This window comes from Schistocerca cancellata, chromosome 2, assembly GCF_023864275.1.
Source record: "Schistocerca cancellata isolate TAMUIC-IGC-003103 chromosome 2, iqSchCanc2.1, whole genome shotgun sequence".
Taxonomy (NCBI): domain Eukaryota; kingdom Metazoa; phylum Arthropoda; class Insecta; order Orthoptera; family Acrididae; genus Schistocerca; species Schistocerca cancellata.
In genome coordinates, this window is record NC_064627.1 from 47075111 (window position 1) to 47098848 (window position 23738).

At 42.3% G+C, this 23738-nt stretch overlaps 2 protein-coding genes across 2 annotated transcripts in view; both read left to right on the forward strand.

Moving 5' to 3' along the window:
- LOC126161322 (PRL-1 phosphatase) overlaps positions 1–23738 on the forward strand; it is a 656036-nt gene that overhangs the window by 52342 nt on the left and 579956 nt on the right. The window lies entirely within an intron of this gene.
- LOC126161321 (uncharacterized) lies at positions 1371–7302 on the forward strand. Its single transcript, XM_049917074.1, has 2 exons — positions 1371–1720; positions 6432–7302. Exons 1-2 carry the CDS (start codon positions 1588–1590, stop codon positions 7115–7117), a joined length of 819 nt encoding a protein of 272 aa, XP_049773031.1. The 5' UTR covers positions 1371–1587; the 3' UTR covers positions 7118–7302.

The following is a 23738-nucleotide window of genomic DNA, read 5'->3' on the forward strand; positions in this document are numbered from 1 at the left end:
CATCTGCTTGTTGTCCTTGGGCTGTGAGTTTATTGTTTATATTCTTCCTCCACATTCTGTCCACTTGCCATGTAAAGTTCCAGGCATTATAGACGAAATCTGCTAAGTGTGACTTACGGACCTTTGGAATATTTTTCCGATCCCCACGTAAAATATAGTGAAAAATATGGACAACGCTTGACTTTCTCTTCTATTAGAAATAAGAAAAGCACATGGAAATCTTTGTCTCATGTCATCTCTTCTATTACAAATAAGAAAAGCACATGGAAATCTTTGTCTCATGTCATCTAATACTACTTACTAATGTAGCGAGACCAAAACTATAATTATTAAGCCGAAGCGGTCCTCAGTCCACACTCAAGTCATTTCTGCACTTCAGTATTTCATTTTGCGCAGTGTTTGTTATTACTAACACAAAACCTGAAATTTTAAATCGTGGATAAAATTCATCACTCGTGGACTATACGATGCCTCCACGCTGGGGCCCATCATTCTGGTGTCTGGCGGAGATAGTCACTAAGTCCGGAATTCTGTCCACAATAACTTGAAATGAAATTTATTTTTCTGTATCTGCAGCTTTACTGTCATCCTCTTTTTCTTGTAAACTTTAATGACTAAGATCATTTTCATGTCCAACGTGAGTCGAGATAAATTTCACAAGGCAGGTCCCGTCTTCAGCTTGATGCACTTTCATCCTTGCTGGACACACTCCTTTGAATTTAATGCTGTCTTGCAGCTTTAAATGCCTGGCGCCTTCACCTTTAGAGGTAAAATAGTCTGAACGATCGCATATATAACAATGTCTTCAGCAGCCACCTTTCTTGACATACCATAAATGTATCGACTACTCTGTTGTTTCTCGTTTCTCTGAAAGTCATTAAAGTATAAATATTTAGTTTTTCGCTCTTAAGCTGTATTTCGCGTGTGAGCTCTTAAGCTGTATTTCGTGTGTGAGCTCTATATTATTACAAAGGCAGCTATCTGTTATCACCAACATCCTTATATCATGACTTCGTTGACTTCTTCTCACAACTGAAAATTTTGTTGCAGAGATGACACTGGAACGTATAAGCTTTTTGGCTTCTTAGAAGAGGCGCCGCAACATTCAGCTTCCCTAGATGCGCTTGAGAGACATGTAATACATTTTGCTGCAGGCGTACGCCTTTCCGTACTGCTTAGTTTCAGCCACGGTGGAAGACGTAAATCGCTTAATTAACAACGCTACAAACACAACCACGCTACGAACGGAAAACAACCCATAGCACTTAAAGCGAGTCATCGTGACGTGTGCCCCCCTCCCCCTCCGCCTCACAACATCTCGCGCCACCGCAAGCGATAACTTCGTAACGTTTCGGCTACCAACGGTCGCGTTCGTAGCGAAGCCGCAGTTGCCTTCCTGTCGCAAGGTCGGCTCGTCGGGGAATTCCGGCGACGACCGACATCGGCCGACGACGGCCGATCTTCTCAAAGCCGTACGCCATTGCATGCGCAGCCTCAGTGCAGCCTCGCCCGACGTACAAACTTCGGACGACAGTCGGTGAAATTGTTTTCTTTGGTCGAATTGGGCGACTTTGTCATGCAGAAAACATGGACTGTGAGAAGCTTATAAGCTTAGTCCACGAAAGGAGGAGTTTGTGGCACCCTGAGGATGCGAATTATCATAATAGGGATGTGGCTAGGAGTCTGTGGTTTGAAATCGCTACTTTATTGGAAACGACAAGTAAGTAACAACTTAAAAGTTTAATAATAATTAATTGAACGTTACTTATTGCATTATGCATACTCTGTGGCTGTTTATGCACTTCAGCCTTATGTCTACACAGTGTTTTAACTTAAAATTGGCATATCAGCCCCGTGTCTGAATTGGTAGAAGTGGGAAGGCTTGTAGACAGTTTTTTTTTTTTTTTGTGTTTGGCCGCTGTCAATGTTATCTAATTGAGAGTAATATATAAGGTAGTCATTGTCCGCTGTGTCACTGTTTTGTGCGTCACACTGTTGTACGTCAAACTATTTCGTACTGTTTTCTTTGTTGGTGATAAACGTATGTAATTGTTGCAATTAGGATATTTGTTAAGCACCTCGATACAAAAGACGATTTCAGTCTTAATCAGGAACAACATATAAGTGATTTTTGCATCTGGACGTGACCTACGCTTTCGTGGAAGCATGAGCCACTGGTTAAGATACTTACACTACGGTTCCTCATCCCTTAGGGGTCAATATGGTGGCCCGTCTTGCCTCCTCCGCCCCCCCCCCCCCCTCCCGCAAGACCCACTCTGGAATCGACCAACATATAATTAGCACACTGTACTTAATGCAGCATGCTGTCTGCAGCGCAGACAAAATCTGTATCGGAAAATAAACTATAACCTAAAAATATTTTTTTCAAGTGAAAATGTGAGAGATGTCATGTTTGATGCTTAAAGTTAGCAGTACTGGATCACTTCTGGCTAGTGGCAGAGAACCAGTTTAGCTGTCTTTGAAATGTTATTGCTGCTTACTGGTGTTTTTATGCTAGCAGAGTGATATTCTGTAATTGTGGGATGGTTTGCAAATGTGATGTACATGTTTCCACTTTTCAGTGCTGTAGATGTTCACAGCATCTTCTTGTATGTCATGTGGGTCTGTCACACACAGGCTGAATGACAGTCACTGCTGGTTAATTGAAATGTGTCTCTTAGGCTGAATTTATTCCAAGTTGTATAGGGTAATTTTAATCCTCTCTGTAACAAATTGTATTTTTTATGTCACTTGTATTTCTTGTTTTCTCATGATACTTCGCACACACTGGGTTAGTTTGTTATCAAATGTCAGTGTGTGCCATTTGTTCCTGTTGTATGAGGCATCCCAATCTTGATGTCCTGGATTGCTCCTTTTGGTTATGTGAGTATTACCGTTGCATAGTGTTGCACTTTTCATGTAAGTGTTTTGTGTCTTTTGTGTGTTTATTTTCCATGTTTCAGTTGTCCCAAATTTCTTTAGGAATTTGTCTATGTTAAGTTCCTGCAAGTAGCTTTATTGGATATAGAGGAACGATACGAATGTCGGCTTTGACCAGTAACAGAGGAAACATGGAACAAACACCATAAACAATAAGGCGACTACCATATAACGTGTTGTTTTGGCAGTTCTTTTCAAATGTGCTAAGCTACAGATCAGTCTGTCATCACAGTCAGGTATTTTTTAAATATCAAATTGGTTGGCTTCGAGCGCTCACAACAGAACCTAGACCTCAGGCAGCCAGTCACCACAGTCAGATTTGTTTAGTTTCACATTCGTTGGCTTTGAAAATTCACAAGAAAACTTCCACATTCCAACCTAACCTATACTCGGGTTAAGCTACAGATCAGTGTGTCACCACTACCAGCGTTTTATGCTTTCATATTCTTTGGGGTTCGCTTCGCCAACTAACAGCACTGTGAATATAGGCACCAAAAGGCGACATGACAGCAGCCATTAACGTTATGTCACTGGCCAAACCCAACGACTCGTGTTGACAACTCCTGACGTTCTGTATTTATTCGCTAGGATTCTCTTTAGTGTGTGTAGAAGGTATTTGAACCTGGACTGTTAATGTGTTGCCAGATCTGTTTAGGATTATTGTGTGGTTGTTGTGGGCATCTTGTACACTGAGAAGTGGTAATGGTGGTTTTTAGTTTCTAGAGTGATGTGTGTAAAGTGTGTTTTCTTGTCTGTTTCAGTTTCGGTTATGAGATGGATTTTTGGATGGGCAGTGTTGATGTTTGTGTGTAGCTGCTGCATTCAGTCACCCGTTTCATCCAAAAGACAAATCATGCAATCGATATTGTGGTATTAATAGGTATTACTTTCTACTCTCTAGGTTTTTTTCTTTCCTCAGAGATTTTCTTCTCAGTGTGGTTATGAAAGATGTTAATCAGTGAACCACTTATTGGTGATCTCATGGGGCATTCTTATTCTTGTATCAAAAATTGAGCCTCATACTGGATAAAATTGTGTCCCATTATTACTTGGGATTTGTTAGACATCTTGCATCTGTTTTTCTGGGGAAACATTTGTCTGTCAAAATGTCCACATGTTTCTGCGTAAGTGATCTGCTGTTGCAGTTCTGAAATCATCACAGCTGTGATTAGCTTATTCCGCTTGTGAATTCTTGGTATTTCGTCACAGATAGTAAAAAAAGATCCATTGGTGCCACAACTGTCATGAAACATGTTTACGTGTAAAGAAAGTACATAATTCTGTTCTTGCAAGTAGCTGTAATCTGTTGATCATTATCATCTTCTGCAATAATAGAAACAGAATGTAAAATTGTAAGGTGCTATTATTTAAAAATTTATTACATACACAGGTACAGGAAAATACGACATAATGTAATTCAAAAATAATTCAGTGTTTCGCCGCATTTAAACTGAATTATAATGTTGAGGTAGAGCTCTACTGCTTATAAAGTATTGTTTAAGTGCTTCATGTACTTCACGTGGTCTCCTTCAAGACCGATTAAAACGTTCTGCACCTTTATCAAGGTCATTACCATCATTATTTTCCTTGTACTGCATAACGTTGCTAGCCGTTGACAGACTTACACTTATTACTTGTGGTGCAGCAAGAATGGTGGGTAGTAGCCAAAAACATTTTGCAACTGTATCATCAAATTGAGCACATAATTGAAGTTCTGCCTTGAGACGTTCTATTTGCTTACAAGAATTCCAAAGAGATGCTCAGTCACTCATCTAGTTCTAGATACGCAGTAATTGAAGATTTTCCTTTGTTGATCCGTATGGTGACCAAATTGTGTCGCATGAAGAATCATTCAGAGGATATCCTTGACCACACAGCAAAACGGGAGGTACAATAAAATCTGTTCCTGGCAGAGTTTTACTGGGTTATGCATTGAAGGAGTTATGGTGGACGGCATTATATACAATAACACCACTATTATTCTGTCTCCCATATGTTCCTACCTCCACAGCTATAAATCTGTATGTACCTGGCGTCTGCGACGCCTTGAAGCCGGATAGACAAGTTCTTTTTATAACTGTTGTAGAGAAATCCCGTTAAACAAGGACTTCTTATGTGACTGTTTTAGCAGTAAATGCTTCCTATGCAACTGGGAAATTTCCACAAATACTCGTAATCGTTTACCATTTTGCGGAAATCTTCTGTAGTCGGAACAGACATATATGTTTTGTATGCAATTTCACCCAGATGGCTTCATGTGTTTTCTATACAGGGTGATTCAAAAAGAATACCACAACTTTAAAAATGTGTATTTAATGAAAGAAACATAATATAACCTTCTGTTATACATCATTACAAAGAGTATTTAAAAAGGTTTTTTTCACTCAAAAACAAGTTCAGAGATGTTCAATATGGCCCCCTCCAGACACTCGAGCAATATCAACCCGATACTCCAACTCGTTCCACACTCTCTGTAGCATATCAGGCGTAACAGTTTGGATAGCTGCTGTTATTTCTCGTTTCAAATCATCAATGGTGGCTGGGAGAGGTGGCCGAAACACCATATCCTTAACATACCCCCATAAGAAAAAATCGCAGGGGGTAAGATCAGGGCTTCTTGGAGGCCAGTGATGAAGTGCTCTGTCACGGGCTGCCTGGCGGCCGATCCATCGCCTCGGATAGTTGACGTTCAGGTTTCATAACTAACCTTTTTCGTAGGACTCTCCATACAGTTGATTGTGGAATTTGCAGCTCTCTGCTAGCTCTGCGAGTCGATTTTCCTGGGCTGCGAACAAATGCTTGCTGGATGCGTACTACATTTTCATCACTCGTTCTCGGCCGTCCAGAACTTTTCCCTTTGCACAAACACCCATTCTCTGTAAACTGTTTATACCAACGTTTAATACACCACCTATCAGGAGGTTTAACACCATACTTCGTTCGAAATGCACGCTGAACAACTGTCGTCGATTCACTTCTGCCGTACTCAATAACACAAAAAGCTTTCTGTTGAGCGGTCGCCATCTTAGCATCAATTGATGCTGACGCCTAGTCAACAGCGCCTCAAACGAACAAATGTACAACTAAATGAAACTTTATAGCTCCCTTAATTCGCCGACAGATAGTGCTTAGCTCTGCCTTTTGTCGTTGCAGAGTTTTAAATTCCTAAAGCTGTGGTATTCTTTTTGAATCACCCTGTATAATTCTGACGATCGTTTGGTGGAAGCGCAGATGGGTTAAGATATGGGCTTATTCTGATTGTTATATCGGTAACGTGTGTTGTAAGTGATCATGATAGTTACTGCACCGTTCTCCTAGTGGTTATCTCCAACTTAACGATTCGTCTACATCTGCTCGCAAACTCAGTAAAACCAAATAAGCGTCTCTTAACCCATCTGCTCTTTAGCCGTCTCTTTTTATTGTGTTATAGTTTTACAAATATTTGTGCGAGCGGATCGATCAAAACTGATTTATCATGTGTGTATTTTTAGGTTCCAATGTGAAATCAAAATGGCAGAATTTAAGAGACACGTATCGACGGGAACTTGCGAAGAATAATCCGCCAACAGGTTCTGCATCAGTGGGCAGTTTCTCGAAATGGAAGTACTTCCACCAAATGAACTTTCTACAAGACACGTATGCTTCAAAGCGTCTCGTTGGAAATGTTCCAAAATCCGTGAAATCTGACCCAGCGGATTTGATGGCCGACGTAGCGGACATACAAGTTGTATCATATAATGACGAAACATCACTAGAAGACGATTCATTTTCAGAACAAGCGGACGATGAAAGATACCACTCTTTGACTCCGGACGAAAGTGTTGCGGCTGAAAATCTATTTAAATGGGCCAAGAAGAGGCCTCGAAAGAAAACAGATCCAATTTACAATCTCATAGAACTGGAAAAGGCTAAGTTAGTACACCTAGAATCAATGAATTGTAAGAAACAAAAGGGTGAAGAGTATGATGAAGACTATTACTTTCTCATGAGTTTATTGCCGCACTTACGTGCCGTGCCACAGCATTTGAAATTAATCACGCGGGTTAAATTGCAACAGGTCTTAATTGAAAATCAGGCAATGCTTCAAAAATTCCCACACTCATCGCACCCTACCACTTCCTCACCAAACCAGCCAGGCGCAGAACACATGAGCAACAACAACAGTATGTCTGTCTGATGCTGTGGTCCGCAACAATTGAAGACCAGTGCCTACTCTGTATAAAGTAGAAAAATGTGGCTCACATAGTGTAACGCATTTCTAGGAAGTGGCCAAATATGGACTGTGTAATTTCTACACTGAGAAATCGTTCGTAAATTGTAATTAGATATTTTTGTATTAAAACTGTTTTCATTCCATTGTAATATAAAACCTACGACTTTTCTTTGCTATCCATGATATATATGTTGAGCGTAGGTAAATTAAATTTATTTGCAGACAATTAACTGATTGCATAACCTGGATTATGCAAATGATTTGTGAGCAAATTCAGTTACCAGGTTGAGTGCCACACGCTTAGTGTTTTCCACCGCCAGGCCAACCACACGGCGTAAGGTATGATGCTCTGCTGGGACCACTAGCGGCCACGTCAACGAGTTGAACAGCTGTATCCTGCCCATTGTATTATTTCACCAGCTCGTGTGTGAGGTGCTGTACCGAGTAGTATATAAGAGGAGCCTCACCTTTTGAACAAGGTCTTAAACAGAATGAATTAAAGAAGTTACCGTGTGGCTATGACTATCCTCTCTTCCGCTGAAATGTATTTTGTGAAGTTGGATTTCTTGTCAGTGTCACCACAAATCACCTCGAGTGTGTAAGAGAACGTTCGTCTTCATCCTCGTACAATCGTAAAACTTGTCTGGCTGTCCTAGTAAATGAAGTAAGAGCGCGTGATATTCGCCACGTTCTTCTTGGGGCATGCAGCTCATTCAGACGCATTCGGCGCCGATGTAGCAGCAAAGCAGCCGCAATTCAGGACTCGTCCCTAAACTGAGAAGCGTTGTGGCATGCATACCGCCAAAAACTGAGAGATGGGACTCTCTGTGACCAAGCTGTCGGTCAATGTTATCGGACGACCTCTGACGATGGTGGCGTGTGGCGACCTTCGTCTATGTCACTCTGACCGTAGCCTCGTATCGACGTCTTGATATAGGAAAACAGGGAGTACAAGCTGCCGATTCGGTGTTTCGTGCCGATTATCTGTTATAGTAGCAGATGCAATAATAGCATATCGTGCAGCCACCGTTCCGTAAGAAACTTTACTTCGACTGCCCAATGGCATACCAGCGTGAGACTTCAGTTGTTACCTGACAGTCGAAATAAACTATGCACAGGGAACGTAGCGAAACAGAAACATCCAGAATCTAGCAGTTTAGTCGCCCTGAAGAGGCAGAGCCATTTGTATTGCCGTTTTAGTGTTTTATAATGACACAAAAGGATTTTATTCAAATATAGGACGAGTTTGGGATGACACAGCCTGCTTGTGAATGATTAATCGATAGTCATATAGGTGTGGCTACTTCTTATATTGTTATGTTTATTTGCCCTCAAGCTTCGCAAATATTGCGGCGGTTCGTAAGTTCGTTGCGTTGTGCCATAAGTTTAATACACACGATAGATATACACAACAGAGACTTTAGTCATCAATAATATATTCTCCTTCACTATTTACAACAGTCCGCCAACGTAGGGGTAACTTATAGATTCCGCGACTGTAGAAATCACGTGGTTTTGAGGTGAAGAACTCGTCGAACCATATTTGGAACGCACTGTCATCCGGAAAAAAAAGGTTCCTTGAAGATTTTTTTACAGAGTGGAAGAGGTGAAAATCTGAGGGCACAAGATCAGGTGAATAAGGTGCGTGCGAAATGACTTCCCAACACAACTCCTGTATCGTGTTTTCTGTCAGTCTAGCAGAATGCGGGCGGGGTATTATCGTGAAGCAGCATCACTTAATGTAGTCTTCCTGGTTGTTGTTCTTGGAGTTGGTTCTGCAAGACGCCTCAGTTGTTGACAATAAATGTCAGCAGTTATGGTTACACCACAGGTAAACAATTCGTAGTACATCGCACCGCCGCTGTTCCACCGGATCCAGGTTGCTGCTTTGTTTCGGCTCAGCCATTCCTTTCTTTTCCTTAAGACAGCGTAACGACACCAGTAACGACACAGTAACACGATCTAGTTGATGACGAGAAAGCACAGAGATGCACATACAGCCACACACTGATTTTTGTGATGTTGGCTTAGAGCATGCGGTACCCATACACCCGGTTTTTTAATCTTCTCCATTGCATGCAAATGGTGCACGATGGTGGAATGATCACAGTTCATCGCAGTTGCAAGTTCTCGAATACATTGACGTGGTTCGTTGTCAATTAATGCGTTCAAACGATCGTCATCAAACCTCGAAAGTCTTCCTCAAGCTGGAGAGACACTAATATCAAAATGATTCTCCTTAAACCGAGAAAGCCATTTTCTTGAGGTGAGGTGCTCTGACGAATGTCCTTATCCCCTCACAAGCCGCTAATGTTTCTGGGTGCCTCCGCTGCTGTCACCCATCTTTGGAACTCAAAACGGAAGAACATGACGGAAATGTTCCGATTTCTCCACTTGGCACTGCAATTTCTAACGCCCGTAGCTCTACTCACCACATTCAAATGACAATATGTAAACTCAAGTAGCAACAGTGAGCTACAACAGGAAATGACTTTCGAGAAATAAATCCATAGCAACCGGAATACCAACATACAAAACAAAAACATAACGAACTTATGCACTAACGTAATATTTAGCCATAAACATAATTTTTTTAAAATCTTTAAAATTACATGTTCACTTGTTATTGTTGCACTGAATTTTCGATACACCTCGCTCTGTCTTAACTACATATTGTAAGTCCAAAAAAAGAAACACTGAAACTTTCTTATTTTCATACTGATGATGTTAATAACTGGCAATAATTTTGTCTCATTTTTAGAAGTTTGTGGCGTTCATCGTTGGAAGTAATTAACAAATAGGGTTCGGAACTAACACTGCACAAAAACCACCTAAGTAATAAATGGTTCTTCTTTTGGTATTAGTTACTTTAGTGCACCTGTGGATTCAGCCAGATATTACCCTAGGAGCCGGCCGGGGTGGCCGAACGGTTCTAGGCGCTACAGTCTGGAGCCGCGCGACCGCTACGGTCGCAGGTTCGAATCCTGCCTCGGACATGGATGTTTGTGACGTCCTTAGGTTACTTAGGTTTAAGTAGTTCTAAGTTCTAGGGGACTGATGTCCTCAGAAGTTAAGTCTCATAATGCTCGGATCCATTTGTACCAATACCCTAGGAATTATGAATGTTCGCCTCTTGGAAGTATCTTGAGATGTGAAATAAATGTGGTTAAAGAACTGTCGCGTCTCAAGTGAAACGTCATAAACGCGTAGCAGTCCACGCTGTTACTTAGTGCGTCTGTCCATCACCACCAAGCGAGACTGTGCTAACAGAACTTGGCGACACTCGCCGCTGGATATATAAACTAAGTCAACACAGTCCCTGTTAGCGCGTATGATGTGTACATTTACAACACTACTAGTGGTCTACATGAAAACAAAGTTCTTCTAAGAGGTATTTTATAAAATGGCAGTTAGTTGTTAATACTGTTATTATAGTTCCAGCATTGAAAACTCATCAGTAGTCAGTAGTAAGAGCATAATCATATTAGATCTTTACAATAAAGTTGTTAGCCATTGCAGATTTTTGTCGTGCGTTCTATCACGAAGATGGAATGTCAAATATTCCTCATTGTCAAAGTTACGCAACAGTACGTCAAATTAACCTGAAACAAATGTTTCATATTCTTTGTTAATTATTCGTAGTTAATGCGTACGGCTGGCAAATGTTTTGTCTGGAGTGTGGCACTATATGGGGCAGAAACATGGACACTGAGACGAGAGAATGAAAAAAGGTTAGAAGCATTTGAGATGTGGATGTGGAGGAGAGTGGAGAGAATAAGCTGGATGGAAAGAGTGAGTAATGAAAGAGTATTGGAATGGGTTGGTGAGAGAAGATTTCTGCTGAAGGTTGTAAGAGAAAGGAAAAAGAACTGGTTGGGAGATTCATTGAGAAGGGAGTGCTTGCTAGTAGATGCTTTGCAAGGATTGGTTTGTGGGAGAAGACTGAGAGGAAGAAGGAGATACAAGGTGATAGACGACATAAAGGGAAGAGGAAATTATGCAGACCTGAAGAGGATGGCGGAAGACCGGACAGCCTGAAGAACTACCATGTGAAAACCTGCCTTTAGGCAGAACACTGATGATGATGATGATGATGATGATGATGATGATGATGAATGCGTACGACGCCAACGGCCTTGCCGCAGTGGTAACGCCGATTCCCGTTAGATAACCGAAACTAAGCGCTGTCGGGCTGGGCTAGCACTTGGATGGGTGACCGTCCAGTCTGCCGAGTGCTGTTGGCAGGCGGGGTGCACTCAGCCCTTGTGAGGCAAACTGAGGAGCTACTTGATTGAGAAGTAGCGGCTCCGGTCTCGGAAACTGACATACGGCCGGGAGAGCGGTGTGCTGACCACATGCCCCTCCGTATGACGCGGCGGTCGATCGGTACCGTTGGGTCTTTCAAGGCCTGTTAGGACGGAGTTAAGTTTTTTAATGCTTACGAGACTGGAATCGGAGTTCGTCTGCCTAGGTAAAAGAGGACAATACTTCCAGATCTCAAAAAATGCATAATATTTGTGTTTGCTTGCACCATTTTATGGAAACAAAGAATAATGCTGCTTTACACTTTCATCAGTCATTAGCAAGAGCAATATATTATTTCCATTTAAGTAAAGAAAAAAAACCTAGGATCCATAATTTCTGTCTTTGAGGTTAAACGCCAATAATATTGACACTTAACATTCCTCAATAGCCTATTTAACACTGCCGATTCTCTTTTCCCTGTTCATACATACGTGATGATTCAGAAAGAGAGAATAGATTTGAACGGTTTATTACAGACAAGCTACGCAAGACAGAAACACAATGTGAGCATCTCACTGGACAGAGGAAGGTTCCGAGTTTTCCGTTCGCACTGACACTATGCCGCACACACAACACGAGCACCATGCATTGCTCAAGGAACATCGAAACGGTAGTCCATTTCATTCGTCACACGAATCGACAGCTTCAAAAATTCAGTTTCTCACCTCTTGAATAGTAGCCGCCATAAGTGGGACAAAGACTGTCTTTTATGTACCTCCACAGAAAGAAATCGCAAGGTGTGACGTCTGGTGACCTGGGAGGACAAAAGCAACGAACAAGATCTAGTTGTCCACCTCCTCCAATCCAACGCTTGGGGATGGTGTTGTTAAGTTAACGACACACTTCAAGGTGATAGTGAGGCGTGGCGTCGTCATGTGTAAAAGTGAAATCATTGGAATTTCCGTGAAGCTGAGGAAACAACCAATTTGTAGCGTGTCCAGGTCACAGTTTCCTCCGCAAAAAAGGAAGGCCAACAAACTTGTGAACAGAGACGGCACAAAACACATTCAGTTTCGGTGAGTCTCTTTCATGTTCGACGACGACGCCAGGATTTTGTGACTCCCAAACTCTTATATTACGCTGATTTATTGTACCCTGTAGATGAAACGTCGATTCGTCCCAAAAGATGAGTCGTTCGGAAAACGTGTCCTCTGCCATGTCCTGGAGAAATGAAACGCAAAATTCGTATCTTCTCTTGTGGTCGCCGGGACTTAATTCCTGCAGTAACTGCAACTTATAAGGTTTTATAAGCAGGCGTCGTTTCAGAACACACAATACCGTTGTTTGAGGATGTGGACTACCGATAGTCCGTGTGTAAACATCTCGGATACGCTCGACATTTTCAACACACGTGCGTGGCCGTCCAGTACTCTTCCCAATATACAGCTAGTTCCCTAGAATTTTGTATGACCGTCTGATGATAGAATGAAGGCTTTCGCGGCCGGGTGACATTGCTACTGGTAAGGCTTTTGGGGTTTAAGATCGTGCTCCACGAAACTCTCCTGTTCCTAACATTTCATCCAGAACTGCGCTGGACATCTTCAGAGGCGTTGCTCCTCCATTGAGTGGTGCCGCCGGCCAGAGAGGCCGAGCGGTTCTAGGCGCTTCAGTCTGGAACCGCGCGACCGCTACGGTCGCAGGTTCGAATCCTGAATCGGGCATGGAAGTGTGTGATGTCCTTAGGTTAGTTAGGTTTAAGTAATTGTAAGTTCCAGGGGACTGATGATCTCAGAAGTTAAGTCCCATAGTGCTCAGAGCCATTTGAACCATTTGAGTGTTGCCGACTATCGATAGTTAAGTTTTACCTTTGACAAGGATCATCTCTGCTTATCGCGTGTAACTCCGGCCACGCCGTTTTTTCTATATGTCGCTCACAGACGTCCGTCCAGTCAGTCGGCAAGACTCAACGGAGGAACAACGGCTCTGAAGATGTCCAACGCAGTTCGGGACGAAACATTAGGAACGAAAGTGTTTCGTGGGCCACGACCTTGTACCCCGAAAGGTTTACCAGCAGCCAAGTCATAAATCTGCATGTGCAGAGGCGCTTCTTGGCGAAAGAACGGCTGAATGTACGTTGCACCTGAACAGTGGATTCATTAATTTCACGCAAATTCCAACACAAAATAATTTCTCATGTGGTGTAGTCGCCATATTGGTACAAACAAACAACAGCGCAGCTGTGTCAAAATTTTGAACCTTCCTCTATCCAGTGACACGCACAACGTGATTGTGTTTCTTATAGCTTGTCTATAATAAACAACTTTAATCTGCTCTTTCATTTTGAATCACCCGGCACAGTTCTTTCTGAGTGTCAATCAAGAGACCAAAATCAAAACCATAGTCGAAGCAGGCTTAATATTGTAATATGTTCATTTTTCACAGAGAGTAATCTCACTGTAACTTCTGTGAGTAGTAGGTTGCTCTGAGAAGAGTTTGAAATTTTCCCTTACAAATTACAACATACGCTGTCTCGTGTGCTGCTTCTTGTTGGCGCTATTCATATCTTCGTTTGTTTCGTGATGTTATTCACAGAGCGCGCTTCCATCGATTGGTTAAAGCTTCTCCGCACTCGGCGCAAAAACATAAACAGAAAAGAAAATTTAAATTCGCTTCTCGTCCCGTCCCTTAATGTTATTTAAACTAAAAATGCCGGCCGGAGTGGCCGAGCGGTTAAAGGCGGTACTGTCTGGAACCGCACGACCGCTACGGTCGCAGGTTCGAATCCTGCCTCGGGCATGGATGTGTGTGATGTCCTTAGGTTAGTTAGGTTTAAGCAGTTCTAAGTTCTAGGGGACTTATGACCACAGCAGTTGAGTCCCATAGTGCTCAGAGCCATTTGAACCATTTAAACTAAAAATATTTCGTTTCCACTTTAGTAATTTATCTATAATGTTGCAAGATATCCAGTGGGAACATTTTTCCGTCCGTGACGAAAAACGCTGGAAGAAAGACTGAAAAACTAAATTACGTGTACTTTGATATCCACGCGTGCACAAGCCACAAAGTACGCTCTGATACGGCGAAACGTCGTCGCGACGCGCACGTGTACTGGAGTTCACGAGGTGCAAGGGGGCGGATGGGAATGGCCGAGGGGGGGTGGAGGGGGGGGGGGGGAAGCAGGCGACTGAAGGTCTGGAGCCGAAGTTGCTCCGCGCTGAATTCCGCGAAAGCGACGGGCCGTCTGAGCCCCCTTACGTGAGTGGGTAGCAGACAGCAGGCCACGTGCCTGCAACTCAGCGGTGTGGCGGGCAGCGCACGGGCCTGCCACGTGGGGACGCTGATAGGCTGGCGCTGCGCCAGGCGCGTCACGTGGGTGCAGACGGCAGTAGCGAGCAGTCTGTGGCGAGGCGAGGCCCATTTGACGGCGCGTGCCTACCCCACAGGTTCCCAGCCCAGCTGCACACTTCGTTTCCGTATCCGGAGGCGCCAGCGACCACTAAAATAGTTGAAATAGCTTTTTTTTATTATACTTTGACACAGTCACACTCATTGTTACAGATTGCCTTTAAAGAACAGATTATCCATTTCATATATTTAGGATATGACATATCATATGCTCAAAATACGGATATAAGCACAAAAACTAATACTTACCACCGTATAATCTTCTTCTCTCTTCTTCGGTTATCAACCCACAGGTTGGTTGGCAGCAGCACGCCATTCCGTTCTTTTGTCAACTTTCTTCTTCATATCTGCATAGGTCTGGCACCCGATGTCATTTATTACTTGTTGAATGTAGCTTAATCTAGGTCGTCCTCGGCGAGTTCTTCCTTCAATGATTCCTTCTAATATTCTCTTAATGAAATTGTTATGCCGTAAAATGTGACCTATGAAGGTTATTCTTCTTTTCTGTATATTTCGCCAAAGAGATCTGTTTTCTTTCACTCTTCTGAGGACATCTTCGTTTGTAGCCTTGTCTCGCCAGCTGATTTTTTCCATTCTCCGGTAGCACCACATTTCGAATGCCTCTAATCTTCTCTTTTCTTCTTTTCCACAAGTCCAAGTTTCACATCCGTAAAGGGCTGTACTCCACACATAGGTTTTCATGACTCTCTTTCTTACGTCTAAACTAACATTTCTACTCGTCAGTAAGTTTCTTTTTCCATTGAATGCTATTTTGGCAAGTTGTATTCTGTTTTTAATGTCACTTTTGCTCCTTCCATCTGCTGTTATTTTGCTACCTAAGTAGTTAAATTCTGTAACCTGCCCTAGTTTCTCTCCCTTTATTGTTATTCGTATGGGTTCATTGTAGTTCAGGGCGCCACTCACCATCACTTTAGTCTTTTTCTTATTTATTTTCATTCCATACTGTTCTTTTAAGGTGTTTTCCATTTCATTGAGTGCGGCTTCTAAATCTTCTTTCCTTTCTGTAATTATGGCGATATCATCTGCATATCGCAACATATCTATTTTCATTCCGTTAAGTTTTATTCCTACTTCAATATTCTCTCTTATTTTGTCTATTGCTTCTTGGATATATGCGTTGAAAATTACTGGAGATAGTGGGCATCCCTGTCTCACTCCTTTCCTTATTCTTGCTGTTTCTTCTTTGTTTTCCTTCTTAACTAAGGCTGTTTCATTTTGGTATATTTTAAAGATTATCCTTCTATCATTATATTTCAGACCAGCCCACCGTATAATGTGGCACAATAAGGAGAACACTGAATGGAAGTGGTTAGGAAACGTGTTGAAAACTGGTACTTTTCTGTGCTAGACAATGACCACTTTATTGAGTCTATTCTTGCAATTAGAAACACAAAAATAATTCAGATACGCAGGCGTCCCTTTAAATCAATCGTTTACCACGCCCTTTCTTTAAAATGGAATTTCCTTGCCAGTTTTTAAGAAATTCATGGCCGAAATTTTGTTTTACAAGTTACATGCGTAGTTACCTTTTACGCATCACGATGTTCAGTTGTTTCAAAATGTCGTTTGTGCATTCCTTTTTTTTAGCTTGTAAAACAAAAGTTTGTTTGTATTGAAATTGTGTTGTGGCCTTTGTTTTTACGCGGATTTATTTTGCGTTTCATAATGCCACGAGCTAAGAAATTGTATCCTAAACAAAAATTCCTACGTAATATGTAGGAAGTTAAAATGGGAAAAGTCGTTTATTCTAGACTTAATTTCGACAACGCCAGCAATTACACCATCGCAATTTGTAGAAATTCAATATTAGATGGCAGGACAGACGAGGTATTCTTCCCAAAACAATAGTCTGGAGATAATTTTTAATTCTTTTCAAAACAGAAATCGATTTTACCGCTTAACTGTTAGGTACCGCCGTTGAAGGATGCGTTCTGAGCGCAACTATAATTTTGGGATATAATTCGTCAAGTTCTCTTATGTGCGGGAACAAATAAAGCCTCGATGGAGTTAGTTTTTAGCCCTTGTACACAGTATTTCCAAATGCAATCCAGAGTCGATACATTCACTTGCTGTATGCATTTTCAAATCGCTTAAAACTGTTTTAGTGCAAGCATAGTCGCCTGCAGAATTTTGTTGGAGGATGATAAGACTCAAAAATTACGGTTTTGTCAGTTTCGAGACATGTCTTGCCACAAGAACTAAATTTTATGTACGATCCAAAAAGTTGGCGGTTTCAATCACAACAGTAAGGTAATGTTATTTACCTAATAAGATAATAAGGAGGTGAATACAGCATTACATATTTGTTAGTATAAGTATATTACGACATGGGTAAAAGACGGGCGCAAATCAAAAATGTAGTTTTGAGGTAACCGAATTTCAAAAATTACGGCATTTGTTGTCGTAGTAAGTCATATTTTAGCAGTGCTATCTGTCCGGATGAGGTTGATTAGCGGGAAGAATTCGCTTGAAACACTTTTATAAAATTGGGAGTTATGGGCTGTTTTTTCTTTTTTTTGTACGAGTTACGGTCTTATATTTTAAAGGCATATTTTGTATTATTTTTCAAAGAAAATGTATCACCAGCGGAAAATAGTTCTATGTCCAACTCGTAAAAGATTGATCTGTCCTGAATTTGTGAAAACTGTAATCTGTAACGACAAAGGAAATATTACTCGATTTGAAGTTTGTGAAGTTTGTGTTATTCTATTTAAAACTTGTGAAAATTGAATGTCTCTCTCCATTATAATAGATTTTAAGAACAGAGATCGAGAGTCTGGGGCCGATAGAAAGAGTCTACTCCAATATTTTTGTTAAAGATGCTTATAGTTACCTTAAAATAGCGGATACTGTTCTTTCGATAGTTTTGCGTGTACTATACTTCTCTTGCCATACCACTCATGGGTAAAGAGTCGATAATTTTCGTTCAGTACAGTGTCACTAAGTGCAGTGGAAGCAGAGGCATAGTGACAAATTTCTCGCTGTAGACAGACAGTTACACAGACATAAAACAAGGCAACGGTTAACGCACCAGAGAATGTGTCGTATATCCACTTGTAGAAGGCACTTCCTACATTGTTGTACATAGAAACGTAAGCTAGAAAACGTCCCGTTCCCATGTGACGAATCGTCGAGGTGGCGCAGTTTTGTTTCGTAACATTTTCTTTGGCGAACCAACACACCCGCCTTCTCCTGAGATGAATGCGTCGGATGCTGCCGTGGTGTACGGTAAGGTGTCAAAGTTGAGTGACTGTAGCTGGATACAAGACAATTTAGGCAAAATTTGTACTTGGTGCGATGAATGCAGCTATCTCTAAATGTAGAAAAATGAAAGTTAATGCGGATGAGTAGGAAGATCAAACCTGTGATGTTCGGATACAGTATTGCTAGTGTCCCGCTTGACACAGTCAAGTCGTTTAAATATCTGGGCGCAACGTTGCAAAGTGAAATGAGATGGAACGAGCATGTGAAAACTGTGGTAGGAAAGGCAAATGGTCGACTTCGGTTCATTGGGAGAATTTTGGAAAAGAATGGTTCAGCTGTAAAGGAGACCACATATAGGACACTCGTGCGACCTATTCTTGAGTACTTCTAGAGTGTTTGGGATCCGTAACAGGTCTGATTGAAGTAAGACATCGAAGCAATTCAGAGGCGGGCTGCTAGATTTGTTACCGGCAGGTTCGAACATGACGTAAGTGTTACGGAGATGCCACGCGAATTTAAATATAAATCCCTAGATGGAAGGCGACGTTCTTTTCGAGAAACGCTATTGAAATTTAGAGTACCATCATTTGAAGCTGGCTGACGAACGATTCTGCTGCCGCCAGCATACATAGCACTTAAGGACCACGAAGATAAGATACGAGAAATTAGGGCTCATCCGGAGGCGTACACACAGTCGTTTTTCCCTCACTCTATTTGCGAGTGGAAGAGGAGGGGAAATGAGAAGTACTAGTGTAGGGTATCCTCCGCCATGCACCGTGCGGTGGCTAGCGGAGTGTCTGTGTAGATGAAGATGCCCTTTTAATGACATGGAGTTCAACTGTGTAAAGTGAAGTCTCTTCCGCTGAATGATACCTGTTGTGTTTTACTATTGTATGGTGCTTGTAGGATCAGCTTCGCACAATATCACTTTTGTTATTTCCTAAATCCCAAGAATGGCTATGCAAGTAGAGCCGACGTTCGCTTGCCTCGAACAAGTATCAGACACAAAAATTCTGGTTAGTGGACCAAATTTATTTAGATATTAATTAATTAAAGTGATAAAAAGGCGCCACCTCACAGATAATTTGATAATTTAATAAAATACCAATCCATATATTGGATATACAATAATCATAGTACTAAGGATTTCAAACCTCTTGAAGAATGGAAAGGTCGGTGGGAAGCAGTGACAGATATGCGCCTGCATAACATCTTGTCAGGTGCTAAACTTCCAAGTGGATTTTACCTACCACGCAAGACCTGGACTACCCTCAACAGAATCCGTACCGGCCATGGTCGATGCAGGGATGCTCTCTTTAAGTGGAAGAAGCTGCCTGATCCAGCCTTGTAACTGCGGGGCTCCATACCAGACTGTTGACCATATTGTCAGTGAATGCAGGATTCGAGCCTATCACGGTGCCCAAGGGGACTTCCTGCTCGCAACTCCAGATGCAATGCGCTGGATTGAAGGACTGGATATTTAGTTCCAAAGACAAACTTAAGTTTCTTGTGTGTCAATATGTTCATATGTGTATGTAATTTAATTTCATGATATGTCTGTATTAGTCATATGCCAAATAATAATAAATAATCATGATACAATCCATTGAAACATTATTAAGGGGAGGTGCAAATTGACTGATTTTAAGGATCCTTACTAGGGAGCGTAATGTTGCTGTGAGATGTAATAGCAACGAATTTAGCAGTAACTGACACTTATTTTCTCGTTAAAAGTAATACACAGATGTTAAGTTAAAACGCTGTTACTTGGAAAGTTGGCCGGTGAATCTCGACATACGGTACATTATACAACGCAACAACTGGACCAATACGTGTGGGGCAAGTCTGCTAAATAACTGGTTACGATTTATCAAGATCAACAAACGACGTTCACATTGATCACTCACACAACGAAAGAAAGAATTTAGAAGAATGCTTCTCTATTCCACATGTACGCTCACTGGCTCAGAGCGCGACTGCCTTTAACGGTCAGTTGAACGAAGCCCACTTCTGAAATTCAATACATCTCAGTAATTTTGTAAATAAATTTACCAAACACGAGCACATCTACTCCGCGATGAAACTGAATTTTCTGTTCGAACACGAGAGGTGTTTACGTCGAATCGGAGCCTCAAGGTTCACGAAGAAACGCACTTGGTGCAGCAGAGTAACGGTTACTAAGTCCTTGGGGATGAAACACAAATTGGACGGTAAATTAAATAAAATGTAACACAAGCATTCCACAAAGCACACGTGCATACATAATACATGAAAATAGCTAAAACTGTACATCACGTAGCGACGCCGCTCGTTCACATCGAGATGAAATTGCAAAAAAGATCTCGTCGAATAAACTGAATACTAATGAAATTAATACCGTTCCCTGACTGACATAATTGGGGCGTCATGATTATCAATGCCACACACCACAGTGACTACTGGGAACTCAAACAAAGCTAACTCTTACACACTTCAGCTTTAGTAACTAGAGGTACAACTCAGAGCATCCGTACTCACCGGCGCCCTAGGTAAGAGTGAAACCAACCTGCCCCGTCGCCGGGGTCTATACGGCAGCCCGGAAGGGCTCAGAGAGCGTGAGCGGTTTCTACCTGTACCAAAGTCACAACGGATGCTCACCACTGACTACTAATGCCTCACTTACCCAACGTAGTCGTATTAAAAGCTCTACCCATAGATTGACTACAATCGCCTTAACACTTACGGAAAGCTCCTGGCAACTAAGGAAACCTGAAGAATCAGCTACAGACAAACCACACATTCGCACTAGCAGGCGACAGTGGGAACAGGAAAGCTATGACATGAATACATGGTAATGGTTCAAATGGCTCTGAGCACTACGGGACTTAACTGCTGAGGTCATCAGTCCCGTAGACTCAGAAGTACTTAAACGTAACTAACCTAAGGACATCACACACATCCATGCCCGAGGCAGGATTCGAACCTGCGACCGCAGCAGCAGCGCGGTTCCGGACTGAAGCGCCTATAACCGCTCGACCACTCTGGCCGGCTACATGGTCATGATTACACTTATGCATACAGAACATAGTAATAAATTTGAAACTGAAAAAGACATTCCCCTTTGGCGTTCAAATGCCGCTGTAATATCACGCATTCTCTTCCATCTTTATCTCCGGGCATAGTCATACCGAACATTCGAGTCGTTAAGAATTGTAGCAAAACCGAAGGTTGTTTTCCGAGATCAATGGAAACGATCACATGGAGACGTTTCACCGGTTGGCGAAATAGTCCACTCTTTTTAACATCTACACAGGCACAGCCGACAGAATCATCGAGTTTGGGGCCTTCGGCATATGCACATGCAGTACTTGGCCATTGTTCGAGAAGACTTTCTAAATTGTTGTGCTTGATTCATGGGTTCTCAGAGTAGTCCATATTAACACGTACGTCCTGTAACTAGTTGGTATGTCCTTACTGTAGCTCAAAGTAAGGTATAAATCAGCTTCTGGTACTTCATTAGCGTTGAAAATGCCTCCACAAATGGTGGTGTTGATTTGTGGGATGATCGTCACAGCTAACCATACAGTAATAATCACGGACGCGCTCTACTTGGCCATTGTTCGAGAAGACTTTCTAAATTGTTGTGCTTGATTCATGGGTTCTCAGAGTAGTCCATATTAACACGTACGTCCTGTAACTAGTTGGTATGTCCTTACTGTAGCTCAAAGTAAGGTATAAATCAGCTTCTGGTACTTCATTAGCGTTGAAAATGCCTCCACAAGTGGTGGTGTTGATTTGTGGGATGATCGTCACAGCTAACCACACAGTAATAATCACGGACGCGCGCTCTGCGGTGCAAACGCAGACTTCAGGTGGTAAAGACAAAGGGAATTGCTATTTACCATGAGGAGTAGCTGCTGCTGCATCAGAGTTACAAAGAAATCGTATGGATGTATCATTTGTGTGGAGCAAGGGACATATGGAATTGTGGGGAAAGAGAAAGCTGACCATTTCGCAACGAACGCAACAAAGAATGAAATACAGGAGGGCTCCATTCTAGAGGATGACTTTGGCTAAAGGTGAAAGGAAGAAGGCGTGGCAGATCGAAGATCTGGGAGCCTGGTAAAATAGAAATCCATCCACCTTTACGGAAGGCCCGATGGTACGCTAAACAGTGGGATACGAAGTGTAACTGAACTGGTATAGGAAACAAGAGGCAGTTCGTCGGAACTAGTGCCAGGGCGAAATTCAACCACGGCTGCTACCGTCAACACATCTATAGAATTCACGTAATACCATCACTGTACTGCGAATATGGAAAGGTCCAGGTCGTCAACCACATAAACTTTGGCTACATTAGATGCAGAAGGAAATCAGACTGTTCACGGAGCTGGTTCACATGAATCAAGAACGTCCTTCGAAAATATTAACATTGGTGACTACAGTAAATATAGGCGTAGACTACGTCACTACCCTGCAGGCCTGCCCTTTGAGCAGTCCCGCGAAAGGGCTAATCACGTGGCCGACACCGCGCCCTTTGTGCCCTCAGCCGGCCCCAATCACAGCAGCACGTGGCTGCAGTATTACCTCCCTTCCCGGTTTCCCCCCCACAACTTTGCAAACTCGTGTGTCAGCCTCACCTTTTACCTATCAAATTCGTACTCCACGCTTGTTATCGACCGCGACAATAATACAATAGTGGTGATGCTGCGACGTCATGCTGCATGTGTGAACATCAAGGTCCCATTCTACATCTACATACAAGGATTGAACTAAAACGTTTAAACATCGAGAGAAATGCGTGTTTGAACATAAATACAGATGCTAACCAAGCCTGCAGCCTACGCTGTTGTATTTGTCTCAGTCGTGCTCAGAACAGTGTTTTGTATAGTTGTGTCGAAGCTAAGCGAATCCAAACGTAGCCAAATTGTTGGTATTTGTGTGATGAGTGTTTCCGTAGCAATATGACTAGAAGCATTTGGTGCTACAAGGGGTACCGCATCGAAGATTTATACCGCACACAGGAAAAGCGGCAAAACATCATCCACTAAGTCACAACGCGGACGAAAGCGTGTGTTAGGTGATTTTGACGGTCCATCATTGAAGTGGATTGTGACAAAAATGCCGGCAGGTGTCGCCGAGCGGTTCTAGGCGCTTCAGTCTCGAACCGCGCGACCACTACGGTCGCAGGTTCGAATCTTGCCTCGGGCGTGGATGTGTGTGATGTCCTTAGGTTAGTTAGGTTTAAGTAGTTCTAAGTTCTAGGGGACTGATGACCTCAGAAGTTAAGTTCCATAGTGCTCAAAGCCATTTGAACATTTTTTTTTTTTTTTTTTGTGACAAAAATAAGGGGACGACAGATCCAAAAGTCACTGCAGAACTGAATCTCGCACTCGGAACCCTGTGAGCACTACAATAACGCATAGTGAACTTTAGCGGGGAACTGCACGGCGCGCTGGAATTCCAAAACCACACATCCGATGATGGAAATAACCATAATAGGGACACGTGGTGGCGCAGAGGCTTCGGCAGTTTGCCAGTGCAAGGAAGCTTTTAATGATTCCGGTATTAAAAAAGACATTTCTGTGATTAGCACTAATTTTCCCACATATCTCAAAGTATTAAAAAGCTTGAAACTCAGTGTCTGGCGTTGAATGAATCTAGTCAGTTAATGAATAAAATTAGTCTAGTGAACTCCTCATTGCAAGAGGTATGCACAAGAAAACTTAAA